The 19,597-nt window shown below is 59.7% G+C and overlaps 2 protein-coding genes across 5 annotated transcripts; both read left to right on the forward strand.

Annotated features, from left to right (window-relative positions):
- Nucleotides 1–545: 545 nt before the first annotated feature.
- GPR35 (G protein-coupled receptor 35) lies at nt 546–13,741 on the forward strand. Of its 4 annotated transcripts, none has more exons than XM_032355402.1 (3): nt 547–1,899; nt 2,362–5,012; nt 8,995–13,741. In XM_032355402.1, exon 3 carries the CDS (start codon nt 9,005–9,007, stop codon nt 9,920–9,922), a length of 918 nt encoding a protein of 305 aa, XP_032211293.1. In that variant the 5' UTR covers nt 547–1,899; nt 2,362–5,012; nt 8,995–9,004; the 3' UTR covers nt 9,923–13,741. The 4 variants fall into 4 exon arrangements, with proteins under 4 accessions (XP_032211296.1, XP_032211297.1, XP_032211293.1 ...); XM_032355403.1 differs by having other exon boundaries at nt 8,998–13,741; XM_032355405.1 differs by lacking the exon at nt 2,362–5,012 and having other exon boundaries at nt 546–1,899.
- An 87-nt stretch (nt 13,742–13,828) lies between these two features.
- LOC116597547 lies at nt 13,829–16,699 on the forward strand. The gene is made up of 2 exons (XM_032355407.1): nt 13,829–14,145; nt 15,133–16,699. Exons 1-2 carry the CDS (start codon nt 14,030–14,032, stop codon nt 15,902–15,904), a joined length of 888 nt encoding a protein of 295 aa, XP_032211298.1. The 5' UTR covers nt 13,829–14,029; the 3' UTR covers nt 15,905–16,699.
- Nucleotides 16,700–19,597: the final 2,898 nt, after the last annotated feature.

Raw genomic sequence — 19,597 nt, forward strand, 5'->3', positions numbered from 1 at the left:
AATACTGGATTTTAAAATCACTTGGAAGAGTTTGCTAGGACTGTGCTGTCAGGTGATAATGCAAGTTTATTGGTTTTATCTTGCTTTCAAGTTTAAAAATTTCCTTTGGGGCACCTCGAAGACTCAGGGGGTTAAGCCTCTGCCTTCAGCTCAGGTCATGATCCCGGGGTCCTGGGATTTAGCCCCACATTGGGCACTCTGCTCATCAGGGAGTCTGCTTCTCCCCCAACCTCTCCCCCCTCATGATTTCTCTCCCTCCCTCTCAAATAAATAAAATCTAAAATCTAAAAAAAATAAATAAATAAAATTTCCTTTAAAAATGTAATTCAATTTAATTTAGTAATTACATAAATATTTATGTAGCTCTAAAGCCAAAGCCACAAACCAAGGGATATTCCTGTATACAGAAGTCTAGTTTCTATCTAGTCTCCCTTCACCTCCTTTCTGCCTGTTCCCTATAGGTAATAATTTAATTTAAAACAAATTTAATGGCTTATCCTTCCATTTGTAAAGACAAGCTGCTGGCATGCTGTAAATCAATAAAGACACATCAGTGATTTTTCTCACTAAGCAATCTATCCTGGAGAAAACCATTTAGTAACATCTAGAATATTTCTTTTTCCTTTTTACAATCTCCTGGTGCCCCGCAGTGTAAACAGCAAGCACTTCATGCATGCAGGGCCCTTTGACGTCAGGCTGTGCTACCCTACCGCACGGCAAGAAATAGCCTCTCCAGTCTCCTCTTCCTCACTGGGCTGGTCTGTGAGTGGGACAGATTCCTGGAACCACGATGATTGGGTCAACAGGCAAGGCATCTCTAAGTTTGTGCGATTTCTAGGTTCCCTTCGATGGGGTTCATATCACGTTAAATCCCAACAGATAACATCCAAGGCTATCTCCCCCAGAGATGGCTGTCAGATGCCAGGATATAGCCTCATCTGACAGGGACAAATTGTGCTGCAAGACACTTTTAATTTCTATTTCTCATTTCATGAATATGCTGAGCATTGTTTCAGATCTCCAATGAACCCTCTCTAGCTCATGGTTCCTCTTCTGTGAATCTGTTCCTCTCTGCTCTCCATTGGTGTCCTGCCCAACTTCCAGAGGAAGTGGTCCTTCGGAGCGGTAGGGGGAATGACATGGACGAGCAGGAAGTGCTCAGCAGTGTTGGTCTGGGGAAGCTGAGGACCCCTGTCTGGGCATCTCTGCGGGTGCTGGAAAATTAAGCCTCTCCTTGGACCCCACACCCACAGACTGGCTCAGAGAAGTCCAGGCAGGAGGCCGGCTGCCCTGGGAGGTGGGCAGTGGGACCCCTCCTGAAGACACATGCCCTTTCCGGGGAGATTGCCCTTCTCAGGCTCCCTCCATGTCAGCTGTAGACATTCACGGTGATTTCCAGGTGGAGTGAGCTCGTGCTCTCCACCCGTCACACTCTCAGCCTGGGCCCAGCCCTGCAAGTCTTGGCAGGCAGGTGCTTGAGCTGGGAGGACCACCTGGAAGAGGAGGCTTCCTGGGGAGGGTGGGCGCAGTGAGTGGGGACAGCTCCCGGCCGGGCTCTGGGCTCCAGGACCACCATGTCTGCCTCCCCGGCTACGGAGGTAGGGTGGTGCTGGAAGGCAGCATCCCCAGGCGTGAGAGCAGGCGGAGGACCTGGCATGGGGCCAGCGGCCAGCCTCACAGCCACAGAGCGCCTTGGGCAGAAAAAGGGGAAGGAGGTCTGTGAGAGTAAGGGAGCGAGTTCAGGGGGTCAGCAACAGTGTGAAAAGCAGCTGGAGCAGCACCACCCCACCCCACCACCCCTATCTGGCAGGGTCCCATGGGGCTCCGAGCAGCAGCAGAGACCAGAGGACAGCCCCTTGAGGAGCCAGCCCCGAGGAGGGCAGCAGCAGCTTTGTAGGGGTGAGTGAGCCATCCCAGGGCAGCTGGGGGCCCTAGGGTCAGCCATGGGGCCAGCACCTGCTGCCGTCTCCCCAGAGCAGCAGCCTCCCCTGCTGGATGTGGCTATGGGGCATGGGGTGTGCCAGATGGGGACACTTCTGTCACCTGCAGGTGTCTAGATGCCCCGAGGCATCTTCCAGCTAGGGGGAAAGGCGCAGCTGAGCACAAGCAGAGGGGGTGGGAGGCGAAGGGGTGGACAGCTGCCAGAGCCTAGTCCCAAGTGTCTGAGGGCAGAGGCTGCGGGAAGCTGCGCCCTGCTGCTGGTGAAGGGGATGGGGTCGAAGCAAGGAAGGACAGGGACGGGCAATGCCCAGGGCACTCCCATGCTAAGCCGGTGAGTCTGCTAGGCTGTGGCATTGGGAGTGGGAGGGACAGGATAGCAACCCCCCATCGGCCCCTCAGATCCCCTTGTTCCCATGCCAGCCACCCCTGTGATGTGACAAAGGATGCCTGCAGTGGGAGCAGGAGCAACTCAGCCAAAGTTGCAAGAGCTCAGGACCTCAGGCTGCCTCAGGACCTGGGAACCCCTCAGGATCTCAGGACCCTTCAGGACTCCAGGACCTCTTCAGGACCTGGGGACCCCTCAGGACCTCCTCATGACCTCCTCAAGACCCCCTCAGGACCCCAGGACCACCTCAGGGCCCCTCAGTACCCCTCAGGAACCCTTAGGACCTCAGAACCCTTTCAGGACTGCTCAGGATGCCCTCATATCCCAGTTGCCCAGTGTCCCTTGTCCTATGGTGGCTTCTCCCTTCTGGCAAAGCCCCCGCTCCCACCTTGCTTGGGCCAATCTCCATCCGGAAAGGACTGTGGATGGGCTGTCTGGGTGCCTGGCTTGACCAGAACTTCTGACTGGCACTGTGGGGTCCCAGGCGGCCCAGCAGTGCCCTCCTGGATACAGGGTGAAGAGGGAACAAGGGGCTCCAGGGGGAAGATTTCCGAGGGGGTGCTGAGGGGAAGTGCAGAGAGCAGGATCAGGAGCACTGGATGACCAGAGCCAGGGCTGCCCACCCCAGGACTCCAGGGCTCCAGAGTGCTGTTCTAGACCCGTGGCCTCTGTGTCGAGCCCTGGCGTGTGCAACTCTCAGGTCACAGATAGCATGAGAGGTCTAGAGGCCAAGGAGTGTCAGAGCTGAGTGTCAGACCGCAAGGCTCTTCCTGCCACCACAGATGTGCGTGCCGGCTTCTGGAAACAGGGCAGCCATCCTCCAGTAGCCCCCTCAGAAGCTGTTCCCCACAGGACTGGGCCTGGGGCTTTGGCTGGAGGCTGGGGGCAACTTATCCCTGGCCTTCCATGCACCCCAGCCATTTCCTGGGGTACAGGGTAGATGCCAGAAGGGAGAGGCCTGGGGGGCAATGTAGCCAGGAAGTTGTGACTGTCCTCTCCCTCTGGGGAGTTGAGCTGGGTCTGAATGCTAAGGGAAGACCACAGGGCCAGGGGACACTGGAGAGAAGAAGCCCTCCTAATGGGGGACAGTGCAGGGGGGGGTGACTTAGGGACAGGCCAACAGCAGTTCCATTCTGGGGAGGAGTTCCGGAGTGTTTCCTGTGTGTGAGAAGGACACTAGTCTGCCAAGAGTGAGGAGGAGCTCTCGTGGCAAGAGGATGTTGGATGGGGGTGGAGGGTCTGTGAGGAAGAGCAGGAGGGGGTGGCCAGGGCCCCCCTGCTGAGGAGGGGAGGGGCACTCGGGAGATGGATGGCAGGTGGGACTGACCCGACCCCATGGTGTCCCCAGCACCCCTCCCCCACAGGTTTCCCCATCCCCTGTTTCCCCCTGTGGCACCCTCATCTGGCCAGTCTGGTGGGAGGGGAAGAGGTTTCCCAGACCAGGTTTCTGGGAAGAGAAGAACAGAAAGTGTCCATGGTGGGGAGATGACAGAAGCTTGGGTCCTCTCTCGCTCAGCTCCGCAGATAGTCTAGACTTGTGGCTGAGTCAAGGTTCCAGAGGCCTCAGTTTCCAGACACCAGGTGCCTGGGCCAGGGCTGGGGCCAGGGTGCGGCAAGGGTGGCCCTGGCCTCAGGCCGAACATCTCAGAGGCTGCCAGCACCCAGTCATGGGGACTAACTGGGCTTTGATGCTATGTTTGACTACACGGAATCAAGAGCACCAACCCTCCATGAACGTGAACATGAATTGGCCCTGTGCTAAGGGCGGGCGGTGGGACTGGCATTCTTTTGCTTCAGGCTCCAATGTGGCAGGGAGGGGAGGTCGTGAAAGACCAGCCTCTACCCAGCCACCAGTCCGGCTCTGAAGGTGGCCTGTCCAGCACTGGGGAGCACCTCTCATGCTTCCCGTCCACCCGCAGAAAGGGTCATGTCTCAGAGCAGGCGGCCGGCTACCTCCCCTGCCTGCTGTGGGCTTCAGGCTGTGGGAGAGAAGCTGCCTCCCTTCCTCCTCCTCCTCCAGGCTAGCGTGCTCCTTCCCTGCCCCATGGGCACCCTTCCACCTTTCAGAAAGCCCTTCCATCTCCACCTCCTCCACCATTCACGCCCAGCTCAAGTGCCGCCTCCTCCAAGAAGCCTCCTGTCCTAGTCTGCCTTCTGTGAACCCCCAGAAATAGTGAGCCGATGGGAGTGCATGCCCCACTCTGCATGAGGGCACACCTACATGGATGGCCTGCGTCCCCCTGCCACGTCCCCTGTGGCGCCCAGGCGGGGGCCCCAAGGGTGGGCACAAAGGGGGAGCAGTGATGTCAGAGCAGATGCACCTTTTAGCTTGGGGAGTTGACCCTCGGTGGGTCAAGGCTGCACTGCCCGGTGTCCTTAGGGCCCTTTGCCCTCTTCCTTGGCACTTTGATTCCTCATTTGACCCAGTCGGGGGCATCATTCTCAGCAGGCGAGGGGAGTGAGGGGAGCTTGGGGAGGGCGGGAGTGCCCAGAGGCTGCAGCGTTTCCTGGGCCCGCCCCTGGGCCGCAGCCCAGAGCTCTGTGCAGTGACTCAGCGGCCACGTTCACTTCCCTAGAAGGCCCAGCTGCACATGGCAAGGATGCGCATTTTGTCATCAGCGGAGTAGCCCCAAGTGTCCAGAGGGGTGGAGAACCAGGAGGAAGGGGGAGCACATGGGCTCTGCAGGTGTGAAGCAGGGGAGGGACCTGGGGGGTCCTGCAGGTGGTGGCCAGGAGGGAGGGCAGACTGGGGGAGGCTCCCAGGGGCTCCACGGGGTGGGGGAGAGGTGCTTGCAAGTCCTGCTCTGCCAGGCCTGTGTTGGTGGTTCAAGGCTGCCACCAGCAAGAGAATGGACCTGGGCTGCAATCTGGAGCCAGCCCTGTGCTCCCAAGCCTTGTGAACCCTGGGGGTGCAGGGGGCCTCTGCCCCTGGGAGGGAGCCCACCTCACAGTCCACACGGAGGCCCCAGCCCACCCCGTGCTCCCCTCCAGGCCACAACCAACTGGTCAGCACGCTTCAGGGGGCCTTCCTTTGTGCCCTTAGCTGAGGCATTGATGTGGCTGAGAGCAGGAGGTCCCTGCCACGAGCTAGAACAAAGTACACAGCCTGCTACTTTAATCCATGAGAAATTCTTTCTAGAAAACCAGACCCAGTGGGGTGCTCAAAATGGCTGGGGATGCCAGAGATGGACAGAGAGGCAGGGAGAGAGGGAGGAGCCATGCTGGGACCTCGGTCAGGCTGGGCCTGGAGGGATGGGCCTGGGGCCACTGTGGTGGGGGAGGGTGGAGACAAGACCCCTCTTCAGGAGCCTCTGGGCAGAGAGTTCTGGTGGCAGGGTCTGGGGGGGTGCCGCCCAGCCCCTCCCTCCTCTGGGTCTCAGTTCCTACCTCTGGGAATGGGAGCATTCCCTTGTCCCTCACAGCTGTGCCAGGAGAGATGCTGGGATAGACTGCAGGGCCCACACGGAGGCCCACAGGTGCCTGGGGCTAAGTGAGGGCAGGGCCAGAAGGCCTGGAGGAGCAGGGGGCAGGGGTGAGGCCTGGTCTGGAGATCTGGCTTCTGAAGAGATGGGCTTGACGGGGGGGACACCCGGGGGAGGGGAGGGAGGAGCAGAGCGGCAGGAAGTCCCCTGTCCAGGGGCGTGGGGGGCGGGTGGTGCAAGGAGAGGGGGGTGGTGCACAGGTGGCCCTCCTGCTGGGATGCTGGCCATGGAGGTAGGGAATACCACCCTGCAGCCCCTGGGGACCCAGCCCTGGGCCAACTGCTTACTTTGTGGAGCTGCGGGCAGGGAGGACTGGCTGGCCTTGCTCTCCTGGCTGTTTCCAGGACGCTCCCTCTTACCCAACATGCTGGTTCTCTGTCTAGGAAGGCTGTGCTGGCTCCCACTTCCTTTCCCAGAAACTACCCCAGGCAGCCCAAAACTCCTACCTCGTTTGAGACTCTGAAACCCACTTTATGGGCTGTGACCAGGATCTGAGAAACCAGAAGAGAAAGTGTCTGAGGGCCGTATTCCTGCTATAGGGGTCTGTCTGGCCACACATCCATCTCACTCACACACAACTAGCTGGATCCTAGAGGATTTCCTGTGTGCAGTACAGGCTCCAGAAGCCCCTACAGCGCTCAGGCACCTGGGGTCTGCACCCCACCCTCTGCCTGACTTCCTACTCCATGGCACCCCCTCCCAGACAGCAGGGAGGGCTGGCGGAGGCCGCGGGGCGTGTGGGCCTCCCAAATGCCACCACCCGGGCTACTTTCAGGTCATTGCAAAGGTCTGTCAGCGCAGAACTGAGGGCACCTTTCCACGCAGGTGGGGAAGCTTACTGAGCTCAGCCTCAGGAAGGAAGTGGGACCTTGGAGGTGCTACCCACTCCCGGCCTCCCCGCGCAGGAAACTCAGAGCCTCTGGCTACCAAGCACTTGCCCTGTGCCCTTGGGGCCCCAGACACTAGGGCAGTGTCTACTGGAGGTGACAAGCCTGCCTATCTGAGCAGAAGACCTGCTGGGTCCCTGCCTTGGGCACAGATCCCTGTGTCAGGGTCCGACCCAGGCAGGGGCATGTGCTGACTCTGATGGCTTCTGGGGGCCCCAGGCCACTTGGGTTGGACCCTGGGGCGGGATTTCCTGAGCTTTTACAGTGAGAGCCTCGGAAGCTGGGCAACTCTCCCCAGTCTCAGTGTGTATCCTCAATACCTTGCCAAGTTTTCATCCTCTCCCTGGGGCACACTGAGGCTTACTTGTAAGCCACGCTCCCAAGTGTGTGCAGCAGGACACCCAGCCCACGGGCGCATGCACTGCTGGCCAAGGTGCAAGGGACTGGCCCTGGACGCAGAGCAGGTGGGCAGAGCAGGGCCCACAGCATGGAAGGACCCAGATTTTGCATAATCATGGCATGTTCCCAGCAGCTTCTGAGGATCCTGGTCTGCAGGGGGATCTGACCAGAGCCCGCCTGGCAGGTCACCTGTGTTTCTGGGTGAGCTGCAGTTGTGAGGGCAGGGCAGACAAGGAGGAAGGACCCCCATGGATGGTTCCAGTAGGCACTGGGGGGTCCATGGAGCCTGGCTGGCTTGTGGTCTGAGGGGCCTCTGAATCTGGGTGTCAGAACAGAGAGAAAACCAGAATCCTTTAAGGAAAAAAAAAAAAAGAGAGAGTATCATTAGCAATGTGTGCAGTCTTCACATGCAGTGAAGAGCTCATATAACTTTAATTGCTGGCAAGTGTGCCATTTTCAAATTCAAAAGGGATGAAATGGGATAATTTGGCAGAATATTTCTGTTTCCAGCTGAAATCTGTGCTCCTGCTTCCCTAATGGACTGTGACCTGGAGGTCCCCAAGGGATTGCAGTGAGGAAATGAGCTTCCTTCCCACCCATCCAGCCCCAGGCACCAATGAACCTAATGGTTCTGGATATTTCTCCCTTTCCTGTGTGGGGAAGAGGCAGGGACGCAGAGCCCGCCCAGGAACCCTCCCTTCCATACCAATCCTGGAGAGCAGAGAGCCCCCAGAGGTCCTGGTACTCATGTGGGGAGGGGTGGCCACTCCCACTCTGTCCCCCCAGCCACCCAGCCAAAGGAACCAAGGTGTAGGGGGGAGTGTTCCCTGTGCCAGACACTGGGCACACAGGCCACCCATCCAGGTGCCCCGTGATCCCACGTGTGTGACACCAGTGCCCCATTCTGCTGGAATGCCTGAGGTCCGCCCAGCTTGGGGTGAATCCAGAGTCCAGTTCCTAGATCATGGGCCATGCCGTGGGTGTCAGAGCCCTGACCAAGTCTACCCTGACTCTGGGGCTGTGTTCTGGAGTGTGTCCGGGGAGTTAGGGGACTGCATGGGGTGGTGGAGGGTGAGGTCTTATGGTGGCCTTAACGGTGACAGGGATGGATGCCCAGGGCTGCCCAGAGGCCTGCTCTGACCTGCAGGTCTGGGCCTGAAGGGGCAGGGCTGCCATCAAGGCTCTGACCACAGAAGACTCAAGGGGCCCTTCCAAGTGGGACCCTGGCGCATAGGACTGGGGTAGGCAGAGCCTCGGCAAGAGGGTTGTGTCTGGGGCCTATGGCGGCTGTGCCCTGGGAAGAGGATGTAGGGCAGCAGCATGGGAGGGAGACCAGAGTCCTGGGCTTTCCGGGGAGTCATCCTGAGCCGCAGCCCTGCTACCTGGCCCTCTGCCGACAGGAGCAGCCGGGTGGGAGACAGCGGGGGTGTGAGGGTGGCTCACAGATCAGCAACTCTTGTGGCCAAGTACAGGGAGGGGCAGAGGGGCCCTCTCAGCGGGCTCAGGCCCTCGGGACCTGAGCACTGGCACACTGACCACTGTGAGCTCCTCCACCTTCCTTTCTGCCCAGCACCAGACGCGTCACAGGCCAGGAGGCTGGGGAGAGGGGAGGAGATCTGGTTCTGTCTCTGGGCCACCTGGCTGTGTTACCCTGCCCCCTGCCACACACACCCCCACCCCCTGACCCAGCCTCTGAGAGCTTCGGGTTTCCCTATCAATCCAGTGCATGGGGATTTGGGTCTGGCCCGGAGGGTGACACGCAGCTCCTGATGATTTCTATGATTTTCTTGGGGAAGGCGAGTCTGGATCCTGGATGTGGGCTGGAGGTGGGTTGGGGCCCTGCCAGCCCCACGCCCCCCTTCCCTGCCTGCCATCCTTATCCTCTGCTTCTCGCCCTCAGCAGCGGGACCATGAGCAACAGCACCTGTGTCCCCGAAGATCTCCCCTGGCCCCCCTTGGTCAAGACTGTCCTCTCCACCTACACGGGGCTGCTGCTGGGTCTGGGGCTGCTGCTCAACGGCCTGGCGCTCTGGGTGTTCTGCAGCCGTATGCAGCGATGGACTGAAACCCGAGTCTACATGGTCAACCTGGCAGTGGCCGACTTCTGCCTGCTCTGCACCATACCCTTCTTCCTACACTCCCTGAAGGAGAGGACCACAGACACGCCCTTCTGCCAGCTCTCCCAGGGCGTCTACCTGGCCAACAGGTACATGAGCATCAGCCTGGTCACGGCCATCGCCGTGGACCGCTATGTGGCCGTACGGCACCCACTGCGTGCGCGGACACTCCGCTCCCCTCGCCAGGCTGCGGCCGTGTGTGCGGCGCTCTGGGCACTGGTGGCCGGCTTGCTGGGGCTGCGCTGGGCCCTTGGCGTGCAGGAGGGTGGCTTCTGCTTCTCGAATGCATCCCGGCAAAGCTCCAACACTACGTTCTTCTCCCTCCTGGGCTTCTTCCTGCCGCTGGCTGTGCTGGTCTTCTGCTCCCTGCGCGTAGTCACCGCCCTGGGCCAGAGGCCGACAGCCATCCCGGACCAGGCAGAGGCGACCCGAAGGGCCACCCGCATGGTCTGGGCGAACCTGGCTGTGTTCGTGGTCTGCTTCCTACCCATTCACGTGGTGCTGATGGTGGTCGTGGCCACGAGCTTGAACACCTCTGCCATCTGCTATGCACTCATCATCACAGGCAAGCTCTCGGATGCCAACTGTTGTCTGGACGCCATCTGCTACTACTTCATGGCCAAGGAGTTCCAGGAGGCATCTTCGCTGGCCTCGATGCCCATTGCCAAGGCCCACAAGAATGAGAACTCCCTCTCTGTAACCCTTGCTTAGAACAAGTTGTGGACACATGGGCCAGGTCCCAGGCTCTCTGGGAGGTCCTGCCTGCTGGGGCATCCCTGAACTCGCTGTGGCTGTTGGGCATGCTCCAGGAGCCTGGCAGGGTGGAAGGGGTGCGGGCACGGACCCTGAGGCAGAGTTGTCCCAACCCCTGGGACGGAAGAGGGTTGGGACCAGAGCAGGAGGCCTGAAGGCTAAGTGAGGCCAATCTTGGACAGGGCCAACACTGGAGCACCCAGAGTCTGGTACCCCTGGGGTACTGGAGTGTATGCTTGCTCTGTGCTGTGACGCCTCAGTGGGCAGCCTTCTGCTGTCCCCCAGGGCTGGGCCTGGACTGTCAAGGGTCCCCCACACTCTCATGGTGGGAGGCTGGGGTGTCTTTCCAGGTGGCTTTCAAGGACTCTCCATCCAGGGGCTCTCCTTGGGTCACTCCATCTGCTTCCCACCCCCTGGCCCACTCCCAGCCATCTGCAGGTCTCCTGGGGGCTATGGGCAGCTCTCGGAAGGGCCATACTAAAGGCCCACAGCCTGCTTTCCTCCTGCCAAGGAAGAATCAGGACCGCTCGACACCCTGTAGGGGCTGCACAGATGCAATGGGCTGGCAGTGGGCTGGGGGACAGAGGGGAAGGGGCCAAGGTCTGTCGAGGGGGCACGCTCCCTTCATGATTTCTTAAGGGAAGCTGGAGGACCCTGCCTGGGGGCTGCAGGACCTGGAGGTCCCTAGGCGGGGGGAGGGGGGGGTGCCCAGGCCTGTGTGAGCTGTACCTTAACCCCTCCTTGGCCTCCCTGCTTGGGCCTGGGCACCCCCACTCAGGCTGGAACTACCAGGGCCTTCTAGGGGCCCCCTGTGGTGCTGGCCTGAGGGGCTTGGCTTCGAAACCCCAGCCCACCTGCCTCCCTAGGCACCAAAGAGCCTCCCTTTCCTATTCTTCTGTCTGTGTGCTTGGAGCCCAAATGTCCCGGCTTTGGGCCCCTGCAGCTGAGGCAGTTCCTCAGGGGCCCCGCGGGGAGTAGTCCCTGCTCAGGGAGGTCCACGCTTAGGGGACCTCTGCTCGGGGATGGGGCTGTCAGGGGGCCCATGCAACTCAATCCACGGCTGTCCTATGCTGGGGCTCAGATGTCCCCTCCACCGTTGGGGACCCCTGCCCTTTGTCACCTTGGGTAGGGAGTGCCAACCCTGCCCCCCCCCCCCCCCGACGTGCACCAGGGCTGGGCCAGGCAGCACTCTGTGCTGAGAAGGCGTACAGATGGCCAGGCTTGTCGGGTGGAGCAGGGCTGGGGGGAACGCAGCCATGTGGACTGGCCCAGCTCCCCGGTGTTCTCCCGTGCTGTAGGCTCGCCAGGGATGTCCTTGGGAGGGCAGGGACGCTGGGAGGAGACCTCTTCGGGGTCTTCTGGTGGTGGGGCTGGAGCTGCTGGGTGGCGGAGGCAGCTGGCTATGCTCCTAGGACACCAGCCTCCTGAGAGGGGCCCCCCACGGCTCCCCCTTGCTGGCCCCCGTCTGTGGCTGGGGAAGGGGATGGGTGTGCCCTCTGTCCCTCATGCCGCTCCTGACTCCCAGCAAGTGCAGGCAGCTGGACTTTCACAAAATTCCCAAAGGAGCAAGAAAAGGAGCCAAGGTAAAAATCACAGATGTTAAACATCCAAAGAACTGACTTCTGGACACTAATCATGGCCCACACACTCTGAGAGGCTTCTGGGCCGGGCCAGACCACATGGAATACCTTTGCCCTAACACCCCCCACTCTGGCTCAGATGGCTTACGGGGCAGTTGGGCACACTGGTCAGGACTGGGCTCACCATTAATTAGCAAGCAACAGGCATCTGAAAGCAGGCTCACTTTGAGGTTGCATCAACAGGAGTATAGGGCCCAGAATGCGGGAGGACACCAGTTCATTCTCCTTCTGCTAGGCTTACATCTAGGGTATTTTATCTGGCTAGGGACACTGTTCTGTCCCATGCCATAGTCATCTGGAGGGGGTCTGGAGTGTACAGGCTGGTGAGGGCCAGGCAGTAACCAGAGGAAGTGTGAGCAGCAAGTGACGGGAGGTGACTTCACCTCCAGCAGATGAAGCAGGAGGTGGTGGCATCTGTGGTCTCCAAGCAGCAGACAGATCAGGATGGCTGTGGAAAGCAGAGCCATGATGGGGAGGGACCCAGAAAAGGGCCCAGGACCGGGGTGTGTCCAACCAGAGAGCTGCACGAGACACAGCTGTACATATCCAGGAATTTGCACACAGAAGGAAGGTGCTCCTGGGGGGACCATGTCACCTGATTCCTAATCGTCTGTGTGTCATCCGGCCAATGTCCCTTGTCTGTGGCTGTTTCCTCTGGGACAGCTTGCTTCTCTGTGAAGGCTCTCTGTCTCTGCTGGGGGTTGGAGCCTGGCTGCAGCTGGCCTCAGGAGAAAGTATTCTGAGGGAGGAGGCTGGCAACCCATGGGCAGAGCTGAGCTTGGCCTCCTGTTATCGGGGACCCACCCGCTGCTGTGCACCAGAGAAACCTTCCCTGAGAACACATGTCTATCTTCTACAAGGCCAGGGTATATCAACCAGAGGCAGTACCACAGCAAGGGCTCTGCAGGGTCTTGGGGAACGGGTGCAGGTGTGGGGCTGCTGCCCAGCCCCCTGTGCAGGGGCATGGCAGGGTTTGGGCACCCCAGGGGCCCTAGGGAGGGAGGCAGCAGAACACAGTGTCCATCCGACCAGAAGGTCAGTGCTTCAGGAAACTACTGCCCACATTCCCCAAGTGACCATCCAGATAGTGGCCCCCCAAGTCTGACCACGTGAAACCCGCTGGGGGAAGCAGCCTGTCCATCTCATGAGCTGGCAGTGAAAGGGTCTTCCAGCTCCTGCCTCCCCGGAAGGGTACATAGGAGGGCAGAAATGACACTGACGACCAAGAGACCCCTCCCCCCACAGGATCGGGACCACACACCTCTCAGAGCAGGGGTGTCCTCGCCACCCTTTCAGAGCCCCTGCCGCACACAAGATGGCTGATGAGCTGGCGCCCATCGCTGCATCTGTGTGGCGGGCCGTCCCTCCCAGTGTCCTCCTAGCACCGCCCTCAGCTTACCCCCATCATGGCTTCACAGGCCATGTTGTTCCACTGTGAGGTGTCCCCGATTCATGGGAAGATGGGCTCCCCCACATGCCTCTGCTTCTTTCCAGGCTCTCCCGAGCCGGGGCCAGTTCTCAATTTCCTCTGATGCCCTTCCTCCTGCAGGTGGTCGGCAGACCCTCTGTAGCCCCAGGCCTGGACCCTCTCCCTGGGGCTGCCGGCACGGCCAAGGGCAGGGCCGCCCTGGTGCTGGGGCAAGCTCACACTCCTGCATCGGGGTGGCTTCCAGAAGTCTCTGAGAGGGAGGTTTGCATGCAGGGGTTTCCCGAGGAGTGTGCTTGGGAATCCTACCCTCAATGGTGCTAGCAGAGCGGGGAGGGCCAAGGGACAGGCTTCCGTACCCGTGGGGGCCCTGCGCTGAGATGATGCAGCCAAGAACACAGGTTGCCATGGACACACGGTCCCCGAGGCCCTGTGTTACTTGCTGAGGGCAAGTCCAGAGGGGATGTGGGCTGGGCTGTCAACTCTGGCAGGAAGGGCAGGCAGCATGTGCCTTGGTCATTATGGGGGCCCCCGGCAGCACCCCACAGCGTCCACTACAGCCTGCCACCCTGTCGGGCTGGGTGCTTGGAACCCTGAGCGGCAGCTCTCCTTGGCTGTGGGGGAGGGGGATGCGGCTGAGGGTCTCTGGGTTCTCCAGTCCTGAAGGAGGCAGGTATCCTGTCCAAGGTCTCCCCAGCCAGTGCCAACCATGGATGTGTAGAGCTGGGGGGCACCACCTGGCCCAAACTGGCCTCCTGGAAGCCGCATGCAGGCCCTGCTCTGCCCCGTGTGGGAGGCCAGTCCCTGCAGGCTGGAAGTGCCCTCGCTCTCTGGCCCCGGGCTCCAGATGGCTGCAGAGGTGGCCCAGGGCTGTGGTCAGGAAGCAACGTGGTGCAGGGTGTCACAGATGGCAGGCAGACACAGCGGGAGCCAGGCACACAGGGACCAGAGCAGGGGGCTCTGAGCAGGGGTGCCCCCCTGCCAGATGCCCTCAGACGCATGACCTTACCTGTGCACAGAGAGCACAGAGCCTGTGATCATGGCTTTGGGCTCCAGTCTGGCTGTGCGGACAGTGGCCCAGCCCAGCTCCCCAAGACCCCAGGCCTCCCAGACTGGTGAGTACCCCCCAAGCCTGTGGCCCCCTGCTGTCCTCTCCGTGAGCCCTGGCCTGTCCTCTCCCTGCTGGCCCAGTGGAAGCCACTGGGGCAAAGGGCTCCCAGGTGCAGGGCCCCAGGCTGGCTTGCATCGAGCCCCGTGCTTCCCACTTGAGGACCGCACTGCGCTCCAAGAACAAGCAGGCGTAGGGCAAGGGCTAGGGGGACAGTTAGCGTCTGTTTGAGGTAAGATAGTTGGGGGGTAAGGAGTGAGGGACAGAGGTAGAGCTGGGGGGACAGAGATGGGGAGACAGTGGGAAGGACAGAGATAGAGCTGGGGGAGAGAGAGGGAGAGACAGTGGGGGGGGGCGGTGGGGGACAGAGGCTGAGAGGAGGGGGAGGAGAGAGAATGGGGGAGATGGGGGTTGGGGGAGAGCCTTTGGTGGGAGGGAGGCGAAAGGAGGGCCCCAAGGAGGAGGGTGGACAGTGAGTGGGAGGGCCGAGTGGGGTGGCTGGGTTGAGGGAGACACGCAGACACAGAAGCAGGAAGACCAACAGAGCCAGGAGAGAAGACAGGCTCAGCCTGGTGATCCCACCGCTCTCCTGATGGGCCGGGGGGGGTCCTCCCTCTCTGTAGACTGGCCTGTGGCCCCTGCCAGAGGAGTGTGGGGGCCCTGCCCCATGGGCCATGGGCTGATGGTCCTTAGACAGGGCCACAGGATGTTGGGGAGTAGAGTGGACAGTAAAGTCACAAAGGTCTTGGGCTGAGCTGGTAGAGAAGCCCAGAGAGGAACCCCCACAGAGCCCCCTTCTGTGGCGGGGTCCACTGTGCTTATCCAGGCATCTGGTCCCTCTGGGAGGAACAGAGGGGGTGGCCTCAGTGGAACCTCTTGGGATCAAGACAGGGAGCCCTTGGGGCTGTTACTGGAAGTGGTGGGGGAGGGAGAGAGAGCGGGGAGGTCAAGGAGGAGGGACCAGCCACAGCAGCGTTTCCCTCCCTGCCCCCAGGTGGAGCTGGTCACTAGCTTCCTACCGCCTGTCAGGGAACAGCTCCAATGGGTACAGATCAGACACAGCTGGGCGCGTGCCGTCCCAGGTTACCAGGGTCTCCATCTGCCCATCCGGCACCAGGGCTGACCCTCAGTGGGCTCGGGCTCTGGGAGTTCTGCAGCTGCCGGCAGAGGTGGATGAAGACCAGCGTCTCCATGGCCAACCCAGCAGCGACCGACTTCCTACGGCTGCTGAGCCCACCCAAAGTCCTGCCCACGCTGGGCCAGGAGCTGGGGGAATTCGAGGGCCCGCTGTGAGGGTCCCACAGGACTTCTACCACGTCAACCCCTACCGGAGCACAGGCCTCCCTGTGGCCATCCCTCGGACTGTGACACCACCTCCTGCTCCCCCTGCAGGCTTGGGCCTGGCGCAGCCCCTGCCGGGCCGCCTTCACCGGCCTGGCCTCTGGTTGCTGGTCTCCGGGACGGTGGCCCTGGTCATGTCCCTGCCGCCTGCAGATGAGAACTTCTACTTCGGGCAGGGACACATCCGGGCCATCAAGACCTTTGCCTTCTCCCTGCCTTGGGTCTCCATCTCACTGCTCACCCTCAGCCTCGGCTCCGCGGGCACCGCCTCAGGGGGCCGACCACATCCCCAGAGCCCTCCACATCATGGCTGCCAACCTGGCCACTTTCGTGCTCTGTGTCCTCCCAGTGCACGTGGCCTTGGTGGCCGAACTTGCAGCCAAGCAGGCGAGTGCACCCTGCCCCACCACCCAGCACGTCACTGATTTGTGCGGGGTACCACCCGCCTGTCCTTGACTTTCCAGGGATGGACGCGGGGCACACCTGCAGGTGACCACCCTGACCTGGGTGTCTGCAGCGGGGCAGCTAAGGAGAGCCCCACAGGAGGGGCCCCACACACGGCCTTGCAGCAGGCGGCACAGGCCCCCCACAAGGAAACAGTCCCCTCCCCCACCATGGCACCCACAAGAAGCAGCCTCCCTGCTCACAATACTGCTTCAAATTCATGAGTCCTGGGGCTGGGGACTATTGCTCAGCAAGTAGAATTTAAGCAAGGAATTTAAGGATCACCCCCAGATCTTTGTTCTTCCTGCTCTGCTGGCTTGGACCCTTGGGCTGCTTGCTTTGCGGCATGCGCCCCCTCCCCAACCCCAGCCCTCAAGCTCCAGAATGACCCTGACTTATGCTAGGCTGACCTCCAACCTCTGTACTCCACCCCTGAGGGTGCTCAGGAAGGGAAGGACTCTCCGAGCACCCAGGTAGCACTCCTTGGCAAGTACTGAGAAGGGTGTTTAAAAAAACACACATTTTTCTGTGTCACCTATAGATCATGATTAGACACCAAAATCTATCAAAGTTCCAAGGTCTCTCTTCAGGCCTGTAACACCACTGCAGACCGAAGCTCAGGATCCAGAAGCCTGGATCCCAGGGTTGTGGGACGCACGTTTACAGAGACACAGACGCTAATTAAGTTTAAAGACATTCCTTTGCAGGGCACCTGGGTGGCTCAGTGGGTTAAAGCCTCTGCCTTCGGCTCAGGTCATCGTCCCAGGGTCCTGGGATTGAGGCCCGCATGGGGCTCTCTGCTCAGCAGGGAGCCCGCTTCCTCCTCTCTCTCTCACTGCCTCTCTGCCTCCTTGTGATCTCTCTCTCTGTCAAATAAATAAATAAAATCTTAAAAAAAAAAAAAAAGACATTTCTTTGTAATAAATGTTCAGTTGTGTTCCGGAAGCAGGTCGAAGAGGTCTAGTCCCTACCTTTGGGGTGCTTCTCAGGGCCGCTTGTTCTGCTACACACATCACACCTCCCAGCGCCAGCAGCCGCCGCCACCCCACAGCCACATCCTCCACTCTGGGCCAGGCCCGGGGACGCCCACAGGCTGAGCTGAGAGGCCTGGTGATCCCCTCTGTTAGTGGGGGACGGGAGGGGCTCTCCCCACAATGCTGTGGCCGTCAGGATGTGCCCATCCGGCTAGAGCCCGAGGGCCTGCCTGGGAATGGAGCTACAGGATCAGCACAGACACCTCCACAGAGAAGCCAAGGCAAGAGACAGCCCCCAGGGGCTCATGTTGGAGACTGGGGTCCCCAGACTTGGCCCAAAGATGCAGATGTGGATGCTCCTGAGAGCCTCAAGGGACTAGAGGGAGATTGGGAGACCCAGACCCCTGTCCCCTTCCCCCCACCCTCCTCCTCTCCCCTCTCCCACCCACCCCTGCCACCTGCTCCAGCCTCCTCAGAGCCATCTGCCTGGCAGGGCCAATCCGCAGGCCCTCGGGGGTACGTCTCCGGCCACACAGGCAGAATGAGAGCAGCAGGGCCTCCGGGCTGCACCCCAGGCTGCACCTGTCACCTGCAGGGCCACTGTGGTGGGGGCTGGAACTATGATGGGTTGCGGCACTAGGATGGAGTGTCCAGACCATCATGGGAGTGTGGGACCGTGATGACCACCAGCCACAGGAGGCCTCAGTGCAGCACTGTGCAGTAGCAGGGCTAAGGAGGGCAAGCGGGGGCTTCCAGGAATTAGGGTGACCCTGTGCAGGCGCAGAGGGGTGTGACAATGGGGAGGAAGCAAGGGACCCAGGCAGCAAGGAGGCAGATGGGACCGACTGTCCTCAGGGAAGCACTCTCTGGAGAAGTGGCCTGCTGTGTGTCCTGTCTCTTCTCAGGAACATGCCCCCACTTCCCACCCCAAGGTATAGGCAGACGCTTCTCGACTGAACCCCCCGGGTGCCTCAAGATAACTTTGTTTAAACCAAAAAACCTGGTTTATGGCTTGCCAAGCATACTTTGTACACTCGCTTTGTAAATGAGTGGCCTAAAGGAAAACTATCTCGTCCTTAACATAGGGATCAATGTTGCTACTCCCTGCATTCCTTGACCTTAAAACTCATGATTCCTGCCTATATGTTAAGCTATAATCTTTTTGAACTTTTACAAGAATGTACCTCTGACCTGTCGATTTGTGGCTCCTTATGTAAAAAGGTCTATAAACTTTGTAAAAACTGTTCATTCTCTGGAGCCCTTTCTTCCCTGTGAAGGTCGTGTTTCCCGGGAAGCTGTTCTAATCTGGGCTTGAATAAAACTATTTTCTTCCTTTATTAGTATTCTTTCTGGTCAGTTTGCATTGTCACTTGCTGGTCTACAATTGACAAACTGTGCTGGTCAGGCGAGCTCCCCCTGCTGGCCGCCGGACTCGCTAACCAAGGAGGTTCCTACTTCTTTCCACACCCCTCTCTCCTCCAATTTTTACTCCCTAGCTGTCCCCTTCTCAGCCCCCAGCAGCCTCTGGAAGCCTGCCTGCCACTGTCTGTTGGCCTCTGCCCAGGAGCCCAGTGAGCCTGTGGAGGATGGCCCTTGGTCCAGCAGTCAGGAAGGTGGTCCTTGCACCCGGCAGCAACAGTGCAGATTCAGGGGGCGTGGTTACCAGCCTGTTTTCCTCTCTGCCTCAATGGTATTGCTTGTAGCCTGAGGACTCTCAGATCCAAGGTCACACCTAACACTAGGACACAGATGTAGGAAAGACATTCGAGTTTGAAGCCCACGGCCAAGAAAGCAATCTTGAGATGTCTTTGGTGAGAAAAGGTGGTTTTATTAAAGCTTGGGGACAGGACCCGTGGGCAGGAAGAGCTGCTCGGGGTACTGAGGAGGGGCCCATTATATACCGTAAAGTTGGGAGGGGGTTAGGGAGAGCATAAGCCTCCCAGGTATTTTGGCAACGACGCTTCCAGGATCCTGAGGGAGCTAACTATTGCTGGGAAATGTCATTTATTACTGCTTAGTAAAAACTCAGTCATGAGACTGAGTAATTGGTGGATCGTATGCCTGGGGGTGATGGCCAACATGTATCTTGGGAGGTAGTGATAAAGGAAGTTTCCAAAGGAATTTCTATAGTTAAAGTAGACTCACAGGATCCTGGGGTCAGGCTAAGATTGCCTGTGCCCTTAGGAAGGTGTCCACAGGGAGGCAGCGAGCTCCCAGGGGAAGGTCACTCTGCCCGTTTCAAGGACTTGTCAGTGGGCTGTAGGTAGTAAGGAAATTTAACAATTTTTCTTCTGCCTTTTTTTCCCACATCAGACATGACCACAGGTGGAGACTCACATGCTTGTCTAGATATTTAAAGCTTACATGTGTGCCTTTGAGGCCTGGTGTTGGTGCCTGTCCCAGGCACCTTCCCCCCACCCCCAACTCCGCCCCGAGCCCTAAATCACAGGGCCGAGGAGCTGCCCTCTTCCTGGTCCAGCCCTGGGGGTCTGAGCCATAGCGCCGTCTGTGGGATGAGGCCAGGACTCCTGGGTGACTCCCAAGCCATGGACAATGGTGAGGAGGGGCTTTTCGTGGGTGTTCCTTTAGCCATCCCACAGGGTTTCGAGGAATTGTCCAACAGCTAACATGAGCAGAGGACAGGGCAGGCCCATCCTGCCCGTGCTCTCCCTTTGAGTGACTCTGAGGAACAGCCTCTGA

Source organism: Mustela erminea, chromosome 8, assembly GCF_009829155.1.
Source record: "Mustela erminea isolate mMusErm1 chromosome 8, mMusErm1.Pri, whole genome shotgun sequence".
NCBI lineage: Eukaryota > Metazoa > Chordata > Mammalia > Carnivora > Mustelidae > Mustela > Mustela erminea.